A 15,562-nucleotide genomic window follows, 5' to 3' on the forward strand; every position below is an offset into this window, starting at 1 on the left:
TGCACATTGCAATTCATTCTTCAACTTTTCAAATTTAAATGAACTAGTTCAAATTTAACTGATATTAACAGTACGTAAATAATTTTTTAAGACCTCAATCGTAAAAATTGCAAAATGAAATAAAAAAAGTCAATTTATTAAATGAACTTATTAATTTAATTGTCAAAATTCAAATTAAAATGCTATAATTCAATTGTATCAGAATTTTACTTTATCGAAGTTCAGAATGATTCATTTCTTAATTAAAAAACTATAATTCGAAATTAAGAAATCAAAACGATATTTATTTCCCTGTAATCCTAGCCCTACCATCATAATTAAAATATTGCAATTCAAAAATTTTTTTCCTTTTTTAATTAGCGCAATATAATTCGAAGAAAATATATATATCAGTCTGCTCCAAAATTTTGTCTTCGCTTTTTTGGCGTAATTTATTTCCTAATGTAACTGTGTTTTAAGGAATCGACGAAAAAAAAAATAATATACCGCTGTAAGGAGACGAAATGTGCTACAAAGCTCCTTGTGAATTTCTTTTTTTTTTTTTTTCTTTTGCTGCGTTCCATTTAAAAGAAAATGATTACAACCGAAGCTGAATATATTGTCGACGCTGAAATAAAGTACGCATAAAATATTACGGTGTGTCTTCACTCAAGAAAAGAGAGAAAAGATGCCGTAAGTTTTTTTTTCTTTCCTCTTTCTTCTTTCTTTTTTTTTTTCTTGTACTTGTCAGAAAACAGTGCGTATGCACGCGCGAGAAAAGGAATTGCGGGTGCGGGCAACACCGATCCTTCGCGTCCAACACGACTAGAATTGCGGAAGTACGAAAAAGGTTGTTGCGCAAGTTATATAGGGTTCCAGTATAAAACAATATGTTTGGAGAGAAGTGCGCAGGTTGTAGTTGTTAGTTGCAGGCTAGCGCACGCAGCCTTTTTTCGCCTTAAAACAATTAAAGCAACAAAAAAGAAGGAAAAACAGAAAACGGAATGCGTGAAAATGCTACAGCCTGTAATAAACCTTGAGTAAATTAAACGAGCCACTTGACATATAAAAGGCCTTTCGGGGGAGGGGAAATTCACAAACATTTACGAAACAATATAAGCTATAGATATCGAAAGAGAGGAAGCGCCTTTGAAAGAGAGACATGGGTTCCAAGGCACATGTATGCACAGTATACCTGTTGTTGCTGTTTGCTTTTACCAGCGAAGCTCTGCCCAATACCTTTGATGTCACGAAATATGGTGCCAAGGCAGGATCGGATATCACTAAGGTATGGAAGTAAATTCGATTCTCGATATCGCGACGGTATTTCCTAGATTGTTGCGGCCAGGTTTTTCATTCCCGTTTTCGTTTTTAGGCTTTATTGAGTGCGTGGAAAGAGGGATGTGCAGCAGCGGGTTCCGGGCAAGTCGTGGTACCAAAAGGGAAGTACTTTTTAGGCGTGGTGGATTTGATAGGCCCTTGCAAGGGTGCCATGCATCTTCAAGTGGAAGGAACGTTGGTGGCGCCAGCAAAAGCTAGCCAACACAGCAAGAATAGCTGGGTTACATTGAGATACCTGGACCGATTAACGGTATCCGGTGGCGGGGCCTTCGACGGACAAGGAGAAATTGCTTGGGAGCGAGCGCACTGTGGCGACAGATGCAAGACACCACTTCCAATTGTAAGCAAAACCGAATGCTACTTTACAAAACAACAGCCATTCATAGACCCGTTCATGGCAGCAATACTAATAATGTTTTCTTTGCGTAATTGCTGTATCAAAACTGTACCAGAACTACGGTTTGACTTCGTCACCAACAGCATAGTTGAGGGACGTAACTTCCATCGATAGCAAGCAGTTCCACGTCAATGTCCTCGGCAGCAAAAACCTCACCTTCCAGCGGTTTTCAGTGAAAGCCCCGGGACATAGTCTCAACACCGATGGGAATTCACATTGGACGATCGGAGGGATCAACATAATTTAATTCAAACATTGTCACCGGTGATGATTGCATCTCCATTGGCCAGGGGAGCAAGCAAGTACGAATCACAAATGTAAGGTGCGGACACGGGCATGGCATTAGTGTTGGAAGCTTAGGAAAGTACGAGAAGGAAGAACCTGTGTCCGGAATTTATGTAAAGAATTGCACAATATACGACACTGACAATGGCGTGAGAATTAAGACTTGGCCCGCATTGTATGGTGGCATTGCGTCGAATATCCATTTCGAGGACATCGTCATGCAGAACGTCAGCAATTCCCATCATTATAGATCAAATGTACTGCCCATGGAACCTATGCAATCGGAAGGTAACTTTTAATTTTCATTTTTTTTCAACCAAAAGGGGAAATCTTTTTTATTATTAATGTTATTCATGGAGATCATATAGTTGTGTGATGTTGGCTAGAGAATACATTTATACTAAATATTGTGCCTTTTTTCAGAAGCCATCAAAAGTTCAAATCAGCGACGTCAGCTTCAAGAATATTCAAGGATCGTCAAGAACGCCCACGGCCGTTCAAATTACGTGCAGCAGCAGCGTACCATGCAAGGACATTGTGCTTTCTAACGTTAACCTCAAGTACACCGGATCTAAGGGGATCTGCAAAAATCTGTTTGTACAAATGTTAAGCCTAGGATTATAGGAAAGTTGATTCCGGGAGGATGCTAATGCACTCATTTGTTGATTCTTTATATAATGGAGGAAAAATTTCTCGATTGCACATTGCAATTCATTCTTCAACTTTTCAAATTTAAATGAACTAGTTCAAATTTAACTGATATTAACAGTACGTAAATAATTTTTAAGACCTCAATCGTAAAATTGCAAAATGAAATAAAAAAAGTCAATTTATTAAATGAACTTATTAATTTAATTGTCAAATTCAAATTTAAATGCTTATATTCATTGTATCAGAATTTTACTTTATCGAAGTTCAGAATGATTCATTTCTTAATTAAAAAACTATATTCGAAATTAAGAAATCAAAAACGATATTTATTTCCCTGTAATCCTAGCCCTACCATCATAATTAAAATATTGCAATTCAAAAATTTTTTTTCCTTTTTAATTAGCGCAATATAATTCGAAGAAAATATATATATCAGTCTGCTCCAAAATTTTGTCTTCGCTTTTTTGGCGTAATTTATTTCCTAATGTAACTTGTGTTTTAAGGAATCGACGAAAAAAAAAATAATATACCGCTGTAAGGAGACGAAATGTGCTACAAAGCTCCTTGTGAATTTCTTTTTTTTTTTTTCTTTTGCTGCGTTCCATTTAAAAGAAAATGATTACAACCGAAGCTGAATATATTGTCGACGCTGAAATAAAGTACGCATAAAATATTACGGTGTGTCTTCACTCAAGGAAAAGAGAGAAAAGATGCCGTAAGTTTTTTTTTTTCTTTCCTCTTTTCTTCTTTCTTTTTTTTTTTTCTTGTACTTGTCAGAAAACAGTGCGTATGCACGCGCCGAGAAAAGGAATTGCGGGTTGCGGCAACACCGATCCTTCCGCGTCCAACACGACTAGAATGCGGAAAGTACGAAAAAGGTTGTTGCGCAAGTTATATAGGGTTCCAGTATAAAACAATATGTTTGGAGAGAAGTGCGCAGGTTGTAGTTGTTAGTTGCAGGCTAGCGCACGCAGCCTTTTTTCGCCTAAAACAATTAAAGCAACAAAAAAGAAGGAAAAACAGAAAACGGAATGCGTTGAAAATGCTACAGCCTGTAATAAACCTTGAGTAAATTAAACGAGCCACTTGACATATAAAAGGCCTTTCGGGGGAGGGGAAATTCACAAACATTTACGAAAACAATATAAGCTATAGATATCGAAAGAGAGGAAGCGCCTTTGAAAGAGAGACATGGGTTCCAAGGCACATGTATGCACAGTATACCTGTTGTTGCTGTTTGCTTTTACCAGCGAAGCTCTGCCCAATACCTTTGATGTCACGAAATATGGTGCCAAGGCAGGATCGGATATCACTAAGGTATGGAAGTAAATTCGATTCTCGATATCGCGACGGTATTTCCTAGATTGTTGCGGCCAGGTTTTTCATTCCCGTTTTCGTTTTAGGCTTTATTGAGTGCGTGGAAAGAGGGATGTGCAGCAGCGGGTTCCGGCAAAGTCGTGGTACCAAAAGGGAAGTACTTTTTAGGCGTGGTGGATTTGATAGGCCCTTGCAAGGGTGCCATGCATCTTCAAGTGGAAGGAACGTTGGTGGCGCCAGCAAAAGCTAGCCAACACAGCAAGAATAGCTGGGTTACATTGAGATACCTGGACCGATTAACGGTATCCGGTGGCGGGGGCCTTCGACGGACAAGGAGAAATTGCTTGGGAGCGAGCGCACTGTGGCGACAGATGCAAGACACCACTTCCAATTGTAAGCAAAACCGAATGCTACTTTACCAAAACAACAGCCATTCATAGACCCGTTCATGGCAGCAATACTAATAATGTTTTCTTTGCGTAATTGCTGTATCAAAAACTGTACCAGAACCTACGGTTTGACTTCGTCACCAACAGCATAGTTGAGGACGTAACTTCCATCGATAGCAAGCAGTTCCACGTCAATGTCCTCGGCAGCAAAAACCTCACCTTCCAGCGGTTTTCAGTGAAAGCCCCGGGACATAGTCTCAACACCGATGGAATTCACATTGGACGATCGGAGGGGATCAACATAATTAATTCAAACATTGTCACCGGTGATGATTGCATCTCCATTGGCCAGGGGAGCAAGCAAGTACGAATCACAAATGTAAGGTGCGGACACGGGCATGGCATTAGTGTTGGAAGCTTAGGAAAGTACGAGAAGGAAGAACCTGTGTCCGGAATTTATGTAAAGAATTGCACAATATACGACACTGACAATGGCGTGAGAATTAAGACTTGGCCCGCATTGTATGGTGGCATTGCGTCGAATATCCATTTCGAGGACATCGTCATGCAGAACGTCAGCAATCCCATCATTATAGATCAAATGTACTGCCCATGGAACCTATGCAATCGGAAGGTAACTTTTTAATTTTCATTTTTTTTCAACCAAAAAGGGGAATCTTTTTATTATTAATGTTTATTCATGGAGATCATATAGTTGTGTGATGTTGGCTAGAAGAATACATTATACTAAAATATTGTGCCTTTTTTCAGAAGCCATCAAAGTTCAAATCAGCGACGTCAGCTTCAAGAATATTCAAGGATCGTCAAGAACGCCCACGGCCGTTCAAATTACGTGCAGCAGCAGCGTACCATGCAAGGACATTGTGCTTTCTAACGTTAACCTCAAGTACACCGGATCTAAGGGATCTGCAAAATCTGTTTGTACAAATGTTAAGCCTAGGATTATAGGAAAGTTGATTCCGGGAGGATGCTAATGCACTCATTTGTTGATTCTTTATATAAATGGAGAAAATTTCTCGATTGCACATTGCAATTCATTCTTCAACTTTTCAAATTTAATGAACTAGTTCAAATTTAACTGATATTAACAGTACGTAAATAATTTTTAAGACCTCAATCGTAAAAATTGCAAAATGAAATAAAAAAAGTCAATTTATTAAATGAACTTATTAATTTAATTGTCAAAATTCAAATTAAAATGCTATAATTCAATTGTATCAGAATTTACTTTATCGAAGTTCAGAATGATTCATTTCTTAATTAAAAAAACTATAATTCGAAATTAAGAAATCAAAACGATATTTATTCCCTGTAATCCTAGCCCTACCATCATAATTAAAATATTGCAATTCAAAAATTTTTTTCCTTTTTTAATTAGCGCAATATAATTCGAAGAAAATATATATATCAGTCTGCTCCAAAATTTTGTCCTTCGCTTTTTTGGCGTAATTTATTTCCTAATGTAACTGTGTTTTAAGGAATCGACGAAAAAAAAAATAATATACCGCTGTAAGGAGACGAAATGTGCTACAAAGCTCCTTGTGAATTTCTTTTTTTTTTTTTTTCTTTTTGCTGCGTTCCATTTAAAAGAAATGATTACAACCGAAGCTGAATATATTGTCGACGCTGAAATAAAGTACGCATAAAATATTACGGTGTGTCTTCACTCAAGAAAAGAGAGAAAAGATGCCGTAAGTTTTTTTTTTCTTTCCTCTTTTCTTCTTTCTTTTTTTTTTTCTTGTACTTGTCAGAAAACAGTGCGTATGCACGCGCGAGGAAAAGGAATTGCGGGTGCGGCAACACCGATCCTTCCGCGTCCAACACGACTAGAATTGCGGAAGTACGAAAAGGTTGTTGCGCAAGTATATAGGGTTCCAGTATAAAACAATATGTTTGGAGAGAAGTGCGCAGGTTGTAGTTGTTAGTTGCAGGCTAGCGCACGCAGCCTTTTTTCGCCTAAAACAATTAAAGCAACAAAAAAGAAGGAAAAACAGAAAACGGAATGCGTGAAAATGCTACAGCCTGTAATAAACCTTGAGTAAATTAAACGAGCCACTTGACATATAAAGGCCTTTCGGGGGAGGGGAAATTCACAACATTTACGAAACAATATAAGCTATAGATATCGAAAGAGAGGAAGCGCCTTTGAAAGAGAGACATGGGTTCCAAGGCACATGTATGCACAGTATACCTGTTGTTGCTGTTTGCTTTTACCAGCGAAGCTCTGCCCAATACCTTTGATGTCACGAAATATGGTGCCAAGGCAGGATCGGATATCACTAAGGTATGGAAGTAAATTCGATTCTCGATATCGCGACGGTATTTCCTAGATTGTTGCGGCCAGGTTTTTCATTCCCGTTTTCGTTTTTAGGCTTTATTGAGTGCGTGGGAAAGAGGGATGTGCAGCAGCGGGTTCCGGCAAAGTCGTGGTACCAAAAGGAAGTACTTTTTAGGCGTGGTGGATTTGATAGCCCTTGCAAGGGTGCCATGCATCTTCAAGTGGAAGGAAACGTTGGTGGCGCCAGCAAAAGCTAGCCACACAGCAAGAATAGCTGGGTTACATTGAGATACCTGGACCGATTAACGGTATCCGGTGGCGGGGCCTTCGACGGACAAGGAGAAATTGCTTGGGAGCGAGCGCACTGTGGCGACAGATGCAAGACACCACTTCCAATTGTAAGCAAAACCGAATGCTACTTTACAAAACAACAGCCATTCATAGACCCGTTCATGGCAGCAATACTAATAATGTTTTCTTTGCGTAATTGCTGTATCAAAACTGTACCAGAACCTACGGTTTGACTTCGTCACCAACAGCATAGTTGAGGACGTAACTTCCATCGATAGCAAGCAGTTCCACGTCAATGTCCTCGGCAGCAAAAACCTCACCTTCCAGCGGTTTTCAGTGAAAGCCCCGGGACATAGTCTCAACACCGATGGAATTCACATTGGACGATCGGAGGGGATCAACATAATTAATTCAAACATTGTCACCGGTGATGATTGCATCTCCATTGGCCAGGGGAGCAAGCAAGTACGAATCACAAATGTAAGGTGCGGACACGGGCATGGCATTAGTGTTGGAAGCTTAGGAAAGTACGAGAAGGAAGAACCTGTGTCCGGAATTTATGTAAAGAATTGCACAATATACGACACTGACAATGGCGTGAGAATTAAGACTTGGCCCGCATTGTATGGTGGCATTGCGTCGAATATCCATTTCGAGGACATCGTCATGCAGAACGTCAGCAATCCCATCATTATAGATCAAATGTACTGCCCATGGAACCTATGCAATCGGAAGGTAACTTTTTAATTTTCATTTTTTTTCAACCAAAAAGGGGAATCTTTTTTATTATTAATGTTTATTCATGGAGATCATATAGTTGTGTGATGTTGGCTAGAAGAATACATTTATACTAAAATATTGTGCCTTTTTTCAGAAGCCATCAAAAGTTCAAATCAGCGACGTCAGCTTCAAGAATATTCAAGGATCGTCAAGAACGCCCACGGCCGTTCAAATTACGTGCAGCAGCAGCGTACCATGCAAGGACATTGTGCTTTCTAACGTTAACCTCAAGTACACCGGATCTAAGGGATCTGCAAAATCTGTTTGTACAAATGTTAAGCCTAGGATTATAGGAAAGTTGATTCCGGGAGGATGCTAATGCACTCATTTGTTGATTCTTTATATAAATGGAGAAAATTTCTCGATTGCACATTGCAATTCATTCTTCAACTTTTCAAATTTAAATGAACTAGTTCAAATTTAACTGATATTAACAGTACGTAAATAATTTTTTAAGACCTCAATCGTAAAAATTGCAAAATGAAATAAAAAAGTCAATTTATTAAATGAACTTATTAATTTAATTGTCAAAATTCAAATTAAAATGCTATAATTCAATTGTATCAGAATTTTACTTTATCGAAGTTCAGAATGATTCATTTCTTAATTAAAAACTATAATTCGAAATTAAGAAATCAAAAACGATATTTATTTCCTGTAATCCTAGCCCTACCATCATAATTAAAATATTGCAATTCAAAAATTTTTTTTTCCTTTTTTAATTAGCGCAATATAATTCGAAGAAAATATATATATCAGTCTGCTCCAAAATTTTGTCTTCGCTTTTTTGGCGTAATTTATTTCCTAATGTAACTGTGTTTTAAGGAATCGACGAAAAAAAATAATAATACCGCTGTAAGGAGACGAAATGTGCTACAAAGCTCCTTGTGAATTTCTTTTTTTTTTTTTTCTTTTTGCTGCGTTCCATTTAAAAGAAAATGATTACAACCGAAGCTGAATATATTGTCGACGCTGAAATAAAGTACGCATAAAATATTACGGTGTGTCTTCACTCAAGAAAAGAGAGAAAAGATGCCGTAAGTTTTTTTTTCTTTCCTCTTTTCTTCTTTCTTTTTTTTTTTTCTTGTACTTGTCAGAAAACAGTGCGTATGCACGCGCGAGAAAAGGAATTGCGGGTGCGGCAACACCGATCCTTCCGCGTCCAACACGACTAGAATTGCGGAAGTACGAAAAGGTTGTTGCGCAAGTTATATAGGGTTCCAGTATAAAACAATATGTTTGGAGAGAAGTGCGCAGGTTGTAGTTGTTAGTTGCAGGCTAGCGCACGCAGCCTTTTTCGCCTAAAACAATTAAAGCAACAAAAAAGAAGGAAAAACAGAAAACGGAATGCGTGAAAATGCTACAGCCTGTAATAAACCTTGAGTAAATTAAACGAGCCACTTGACATATAAAAGGCCTTTCGGGGGAGGGGAAATTCACAAACATTTACGAAACAATATAAGCTATAGATATCGAAAGAGAGGAAGCGCCTTTGAAAGAGAGACATGGGTTCCAAGGCACATGTATGCACAGTATACCTGTTGTTGCTGTTTGCTTTTACCAGCGAAGCTCTGCCCAATACCTTTGATGTCACGAAATATGGTGCCAAGGCAGGATCGGATATCACTAAGGTATGGAAGTAAATTCGATTCTCGATATCGCGACGGTATTTCCTAGATTGTTGCGGCCAGGTTTTCATTCCCGTTTTCGTTTTTAGGCTTTATTGAGTGCGTGGAAAGAGGGATGTGCAGCAGCGGGTTCCGGCAAAGTCGTGGTACCAAAAGGGAAGTACTTTTTAGGCGTGGTGGATTTGATAGGCCCTTGCAAGGGTGCCATGCATCTTCAAGTGGAAGGAACGTTGGTGGCGCCAGCAAAAGCTAGCCAACACAGCAAGAATAGCTGGGTTACATTGAGATACCTGGACCGATTAACGGTATCCGGTGGCGGGGCCTTCGACGGACAAGGAGAAATTGCTTGGGAGCGAGCGCACTGTGGCGACAGATGCAAGACACCACTTCCAATTGTAAGCAAAACCGAATGCTACTTTACAAAACAACAGCCATTCATAGACCCGTTCATGGCAGCAATACTAATAATGTTTTCTTTGCGTAATTGCTGTATCAAAACTGTACCAGAACCTACGGTTTGACTTCGTCACCAACAGCATAGTTGAGGACGTAACTTCCATCGATAGCAAGCAGTTCCACGTCAATGTCCTCGGCAGCAAAAACCTCACCTTCCAGCGGTTTTCAGTGAAAGCCCCGGGACATAGTCTCAACACCGATGGAATTCACATTGGACGATCGGAGGGGATCAACATAATTAATTCAAACATTGTCACCGGTGATGATTGCATCTCCATTGGCCAGGGGAGCAAGCAAGTACGAATCACAAATGTAAGGTGCGGACACGGGCATGGCATTAGTGTTGGAAGCTTAGGAAAGTACGAGAAGGAAGAACCTGTGTCCGGAATTTATGTAAAGAATTGCACAATATACGACACTGACAATGGCGTGAGAATTAAGACTTGGCCCGCATTGTATGGTGGCATTGCGTCGAATATCCATTTCGAGGACATCGTCATGCAGAACGTCAGCAATCCCATCATTATAGATCAAATGTACTGCCCATGGAACCTATGCAATCGGAAGGTAACTTTTTAATTTTCATTTTTTTTCAACCAAAAAGGGGAATCTTTTTATTATTAATGTTTATTCATGGAGATCATATAGTTGTGTGATGTTGGCTAGAAGAATACATTTATACTAAAATATTGTGCCTTTTTTCAGAAGCCATCAAAAGTTCAAATCAGCGACGTCAGCTTCAAGAATATTCAAGGATCGTCAAGAACGCCCACGGCCGTTCAAATTACGTGCAGCAGCAGCGTACCATGCAAGGACATTGTGCTTTCTAACGTTAACCTCAAGTACACCGGATCTAAGGGATCTGCAAAATCTGTTTGTACAAATGTTAAGCCTAGGATTATAGGAAAGTTGATTCCGGGAGGATGCTAATGCACTCATTTGTTGATTCTTTATATAAATGGAGAAAATTTCTCGATTGCACATTGCAATTCATTCTTCAACTTTTCAAATTTAAATGAACTAGTTCAAATTTAACTGATATTAACAGTACGTAAATAATTTTTTAAGACCTCAATCGTAAAAATTGCAAAATGAAATAAAAAAGTCAATTTATTAAATGAACTTATTAATTTAATTGTCAAAATTCAAATTAAAATGCTATAATTCAATTGTATCAGAATTTTACTTTATCGAAGTTCAGAATGATTCATTTCTTAATTAAAAAACTATAATTCGAAATTAAGAAATCAAAACGATATTTATTTCCCTGTAATCCTAGCCCTACCATCATAATTAAAATATTGCAATTCAAAAATTTTTTTTCCTTTTTTAATTAGCGCAATATAATTCGAAGAAAATATATATATCAGTCTGCTCCAAAATTTTGTCTTCGCTTTTTTGGCGTAATTTATTTCCTAATGTAACTGTGTTTTAAGGAATCGACGAAAAAAAAAATAATATACCGCTGTAAGGAGACGAAATGTGCTACAAAGCTCCTTGTGAATTTCTTTTTTTTTTTTTTCTTTTTGCTGCGTTCCATTTAAAAGAAAATGATTACAACCGAAGCTGAATATATTGTCGACGCTGAAATAAAGTACGCATAAAATATTACGGTGTGTCTTCACTCAAGAAAAGAGAGAAAAGATGCCGTAAGTTTTTTTTTTCTTTCCTCTTTTCTTCTTTCTTTTTTTTTTTTCTTGTACTTGTCAGAAAACAGTGCGTATGCACGCGCGAGAAAAGGAATTGCGGGTGCGGCAACACCGATCCTTCCGCGTCCAACACGACTAGAATTGCGGAAGTACGAAAAAGGTTGTTGCGCAAGTTATATAGGGTTCCAGTATAAAACAATATGTTTGGAGAGAAGTGCGCAGGTTGTAGTTGTTAGTTGCAGGCTAGCGCACGCAGCCTTTTTTCGCCTAAAACAATTAAAGCAACAAAAAAGAAGGAAAAACATAAAACGGAATGCGTGAAAATGCTACAGCCTGTAATAAACCTTGAGTAAATTAAACGAGCCACTTGACATATAAAAGGCCTTTCGGGGGAGGGGAAATTCACAAACATTTACGAAACAATATAAGCTATAGATATCGAAAGAGAGGAAGCGCCTTTGAAAGAGAGACATGGGTTCCAAGGCACATGTATGCACAGTATACCTGTTGTTGCTGTTTGCTTTTACCAGCGAAGCTCTGCCCAATACCTTTGATGTCACGAAATATGGTGCCAAGGCAGGATCGGATATCACTAAGGTATGGAAGTAAATTCGATTCTCGATATCGCGACGGTATTTCCTAGATTGTTGCGGCCAGGTTTTTCATTCCCGTTTTCGTTTTTAGGCTTTATTGAGTGCGTGGAAAGAGGGATGTGCAGCAGCGGGTTCCGGCAAAGTCGTGGTACCAAAAGGGAAGTACTTTTTAGGCGTGGTGGATTTGATAGGCCCTTGCAAGGGTGCCATGCATCTTCAAGTGGAAGGAACGTTGGTGGCGCCAGCAAAAGCTAGCCAACACAGCAAGAATAGCTGGGTTACATTGAGATACCTGGACCGATTAACGGTATCCGGTGGCGGGGCCTTCGACGGACAAGGAGAAATTGCTTGGGAGCGAGCGCACTGTGGCGACAGATGCAAGACACCACTTCCAATTGTAAGCAAAACCGAATGCTACTTTACAAAACAACAGCCATTCATAGACCCGTTCATGGCAGCAATACTAATAATGTTTTCTTTGCGTAATTGCTGTATCAAAACTGTACCAGAACCTACGGTTTGACTTCGTCACCAACAGCATAGTTGAGGACGTAACTTCCATCGATAGCAAGCAGTTCCACGTCAATGTCCTCGGCAGCAAAAACCTCACCTTCCAGCGGTTTTCAGTGAAAGCCCCGGGACATAGTCTCAACACCGATGGAATTCACATTGGACGATCGGAGGGGATCAACATAATTAATTCAAACATTGTCACCGGTGATGATTGCATCTCCATTGGCCAGGGGAGCAAGCAAGTACGAATCACAAATGTAAGGTGCGGACACGGGCATGGCATTAGTGTTGGAAGCTTAGGAAAGTACGAGAAGGAAGAACCTGTGTCCGGAATTTATGTAAAGAATTGCACAATATACGACACTGACAATGGCGTGAGAATTAAGACTTGGCCCGCATTGTATGGTGGCATTGCGTCGAATATCCATTTCGAGGACATCGTCATGCAGAACGTCAGCAATCCCATCATTATAGATCAAATGTACTGCCCATGGAACCTATGCAATCGGAAGGTAACTTTTTAATTTTCATTTTTTTTCAACCAAAAAGGGGAATCTTTTTTATTATTAATGTTTATTCATGGAGATCATATAGTTGTGTGATGTTGGCTAGAAGAATACATTTATACTAAAATATTGTGCCTTTTTTCAGAAGCCATCAAAAGTTCAAATCAGCGACGTCAGCTTCAAGAATATTCAAGGATCGTCAAGAACGCCCACGGCCGTTCAAATTACGTGCAGCAGCAGCGTACCATGCAAGGACATTGTGCTTTCTAACGTTAACCTCAAGTACACCGGATCTAAGGGATCTGCAAAATCTGTTTGTACAAATGTTAAGCCTAGGATTATAGGAAAGTTGATTCCGGGAGGATGCTAATGCACTCATTTGTTGATTCTTTATATAAATGGAGAAAATTTCTCGATTGCACATTGCAATTCATTCTTCAACTTTTCAAATTTAAATGAACTAGTTCAAATTTAACTGATATTAACAGTACGTAAATAATTTTTTAAGACCTCAATCGTAAAAATTGCAAAATGAAATAAAAAAAGTCAATTTATTAAATGAACTTATTAATTTAATTGTCAAAATTCAAATTAAAATGCTATAATTCAATTGTATCAGAATTTTACTTTATCGAAGTTCAGAATGATTCATTTCTTAATTAAAAAACTATAATTCGAAATTAAGAAATCAAAACGATATTTATTTCCCTGTAATCCTAGCCCTACCATCATAATTAAAATATTGCAATTCAAAAATTTTTTTTCCTTTTTTAATTAGCGCAATATAATTCGAAGAAAATATATATATCAGTCTGCTCCAAAATTTTGTCTTCGCTTTTTTGGCGTAATTTATTTCCTAATGTAACTGTGTTTTAAGGAATCGACGAAAAAAAAAATAATATACCGCTGTAAGGAGACGAAATGTGCTACAAAGCTCCTTGTGAATTTCTTTTTTTTTTTTTTTCTTTTTGCTGCGTTCCATTTAAAAGAAAATGATTACAACCGAAGCTGAATATATTGTCGACGCTGAAATAAAGTACGCATAAAATATTACGGTGTGTCTTCACTCAAGAAAAGAGAGAAAAGATGCCGTAAGTTTTTTTTTTCTTTCCTCTTTTCTTCTTTCTTTTTTTTTTTTTCTTGTACTTGTCAGAAAACAGTGCGTATGCACGCGCGAGAAAAGGAATTGCGGGTGCGGCAACACCGATCCTTCCGCGTCCAACACGACTAGAATTGCGGAAGTACGAAAAAGGTTGTTGCGCAAGTTATATAGGGTTCCAGTATAAAACAATATGTTTGGAGAGAAGTGCGCAGGTTGTAGTTGTTAGTTGCAGGCTAGCGCACGCAGCCTTTTTTCGCCTAAAACAATTAAAGCAACAAAAAAGAAGGAAAAACAGAAAACGGAATGCGTGAAAATGCTACAGCCTGTAATAAACCTTGAGTAAATTAAACGAGCCACTTGACATATAAAAGGCCTTTCGGGGGAGGGGAAATTCACAAACATTTACGAAACAATATAAGCTATAGATATCGAAAGAGAGGAAGCGCCTTTGAAAGAGAGACATGGGTTCCAAGGCACATGTATGCACAGTATACCTGTTGTTGCTGTTTGCTTTTACCAGCGAAGCTCTGCCCAATACCTTTGATGTCACGAAATATGGTGCCAAGGCAGGATCGGATATCACTAAGGTATGGAAGTAAATTCGATTCTCGATATCGCGACGGTATTTCCTAGATTGTTGCGGCCAGGTTTTTCATTCCCGTTTTCGTTTTTAGGCTTTATTGAGTGCGTGGAAAGAGGGATGTGCAGCAGCGGGTTCCGGCAAAGTCGTGGTACCAAAAGGGAAGTACTTTTTAGGCGTGGTGGATTTGATAGGCCCTTGCAAGGGTGCCATGCATCTTCAAGTGGAAGGAACGTTGGTGGCGCCAGCAAAAGCTAGCCAACACAGCAAGAATAGCTGGGTTACATTGAGATACCTGGACCGATTAACGGTATCCGGTGGCGGGGCCTTCGACGGACAAGGAGAAATTGCTTGGGAGCGAGCGCACTGTGGCGACAGATGCAAGACACCACTTCCAATTGTAAGCAAAACCGAATGCTACTTTACAAAACAACAGCCATTCATAGACCCGTTCATGGCAGCAATACTAATAATGTTTTCTTTGCGTAATTGCTGTATCAAAACTGTACCAGAACCTACGGTTTGACTTCGTCACCAACAGCATAGTTGAGGACGTAACTTCCATCGATAGCAAGCAGTTCCACGTCAATGTCCTCGGCAGCAAAAACCTCACCTTCCAGCGGTTTTCAGTGAAAGCCCCGGGACATAGTCTCAACACCGATGGAATTCACATTGGACGATCGGAGGGGATCAACATAATTAATTCAAACATTGTCACCGGTGATGATTGCATCTCCATTGGCCAGGGGAGCAAGCAAGTACGAATCACAAATGTAAGGTGCGGACACGGGCATGGCATTAGTGTT

General features: G+C 39.0%; 1 protein-coding gene across 1 annotated transcript; it reads left to right on the top strand.

Annotated features, from left to right (window-relative positions):
- The first annotated feature begins 6,538 nt into the window (after positions 1 to 6,538).
- On the top strand, positions 6,539 to 8,904 carry LOC122724001 (exopolygalacturonase-like). The gene is made up of 5 exons (XM_043958151.1): positions 6,539 to 6,664; positions 6,752 to 6,862; positions 7,169 to 7,684; positions 7,824 to 7,991; positions 8,827 to 8,904. The coding sequence occupies exons 1-5, from the start codon at positions 6,539 to 6,541 to the stop codon at positions 8,902 to 8,904; spliced, it is 999 nt and encodes a 332-aa protein (XP_043814086.1).
- Positions 8,905 to 15,562: the final 6,658 nt, after the last annotated feature.

The sequence above is a fragment of the Manihot esculenta genome, chromosome 7, assembly GCF_001659605.2.
Source record: "Manihot esculenta cultivar AM560-2 chromosome 7, M.esculenta_v8, whole genome shotgun sequence".
Classification (NCBI taxonomy): domain Eukaryota; kingdom Viridiplantae; phylum Streptophyta; class Magnoliopsida; order Malpighiales; family Euphorbiaceae; genus Manihot; species Manihot esculenta.

What these genes read in the sequence shown, in the direction of transcription:
- LOC122724001 (XM_043958151.1), top strand. Translation starts at nt 6,539, where the DNA reads ATGGGTTCCAAGGCACATGTATGCACAGTATACCTGTTGTTGCTGTTT. An exon ending in ATTTGATAGCCCTTGCAAGG is followed by an intron (nt 6,863 to 7,168) that starts GTGCCATGCATC and finishes AAACTGTACCAG; the next exon opens with AACCTACGGTTTGACTTCGT. An exon ending in CTAAGGGATCTGCAAAATCT is followed by an intron (nt 7,992 to 8,826) that starts GTTTGTACAAAT and finishes TGTACTTGTCAG; the next exon opens with AAAACAGTGCGTATGCACGC.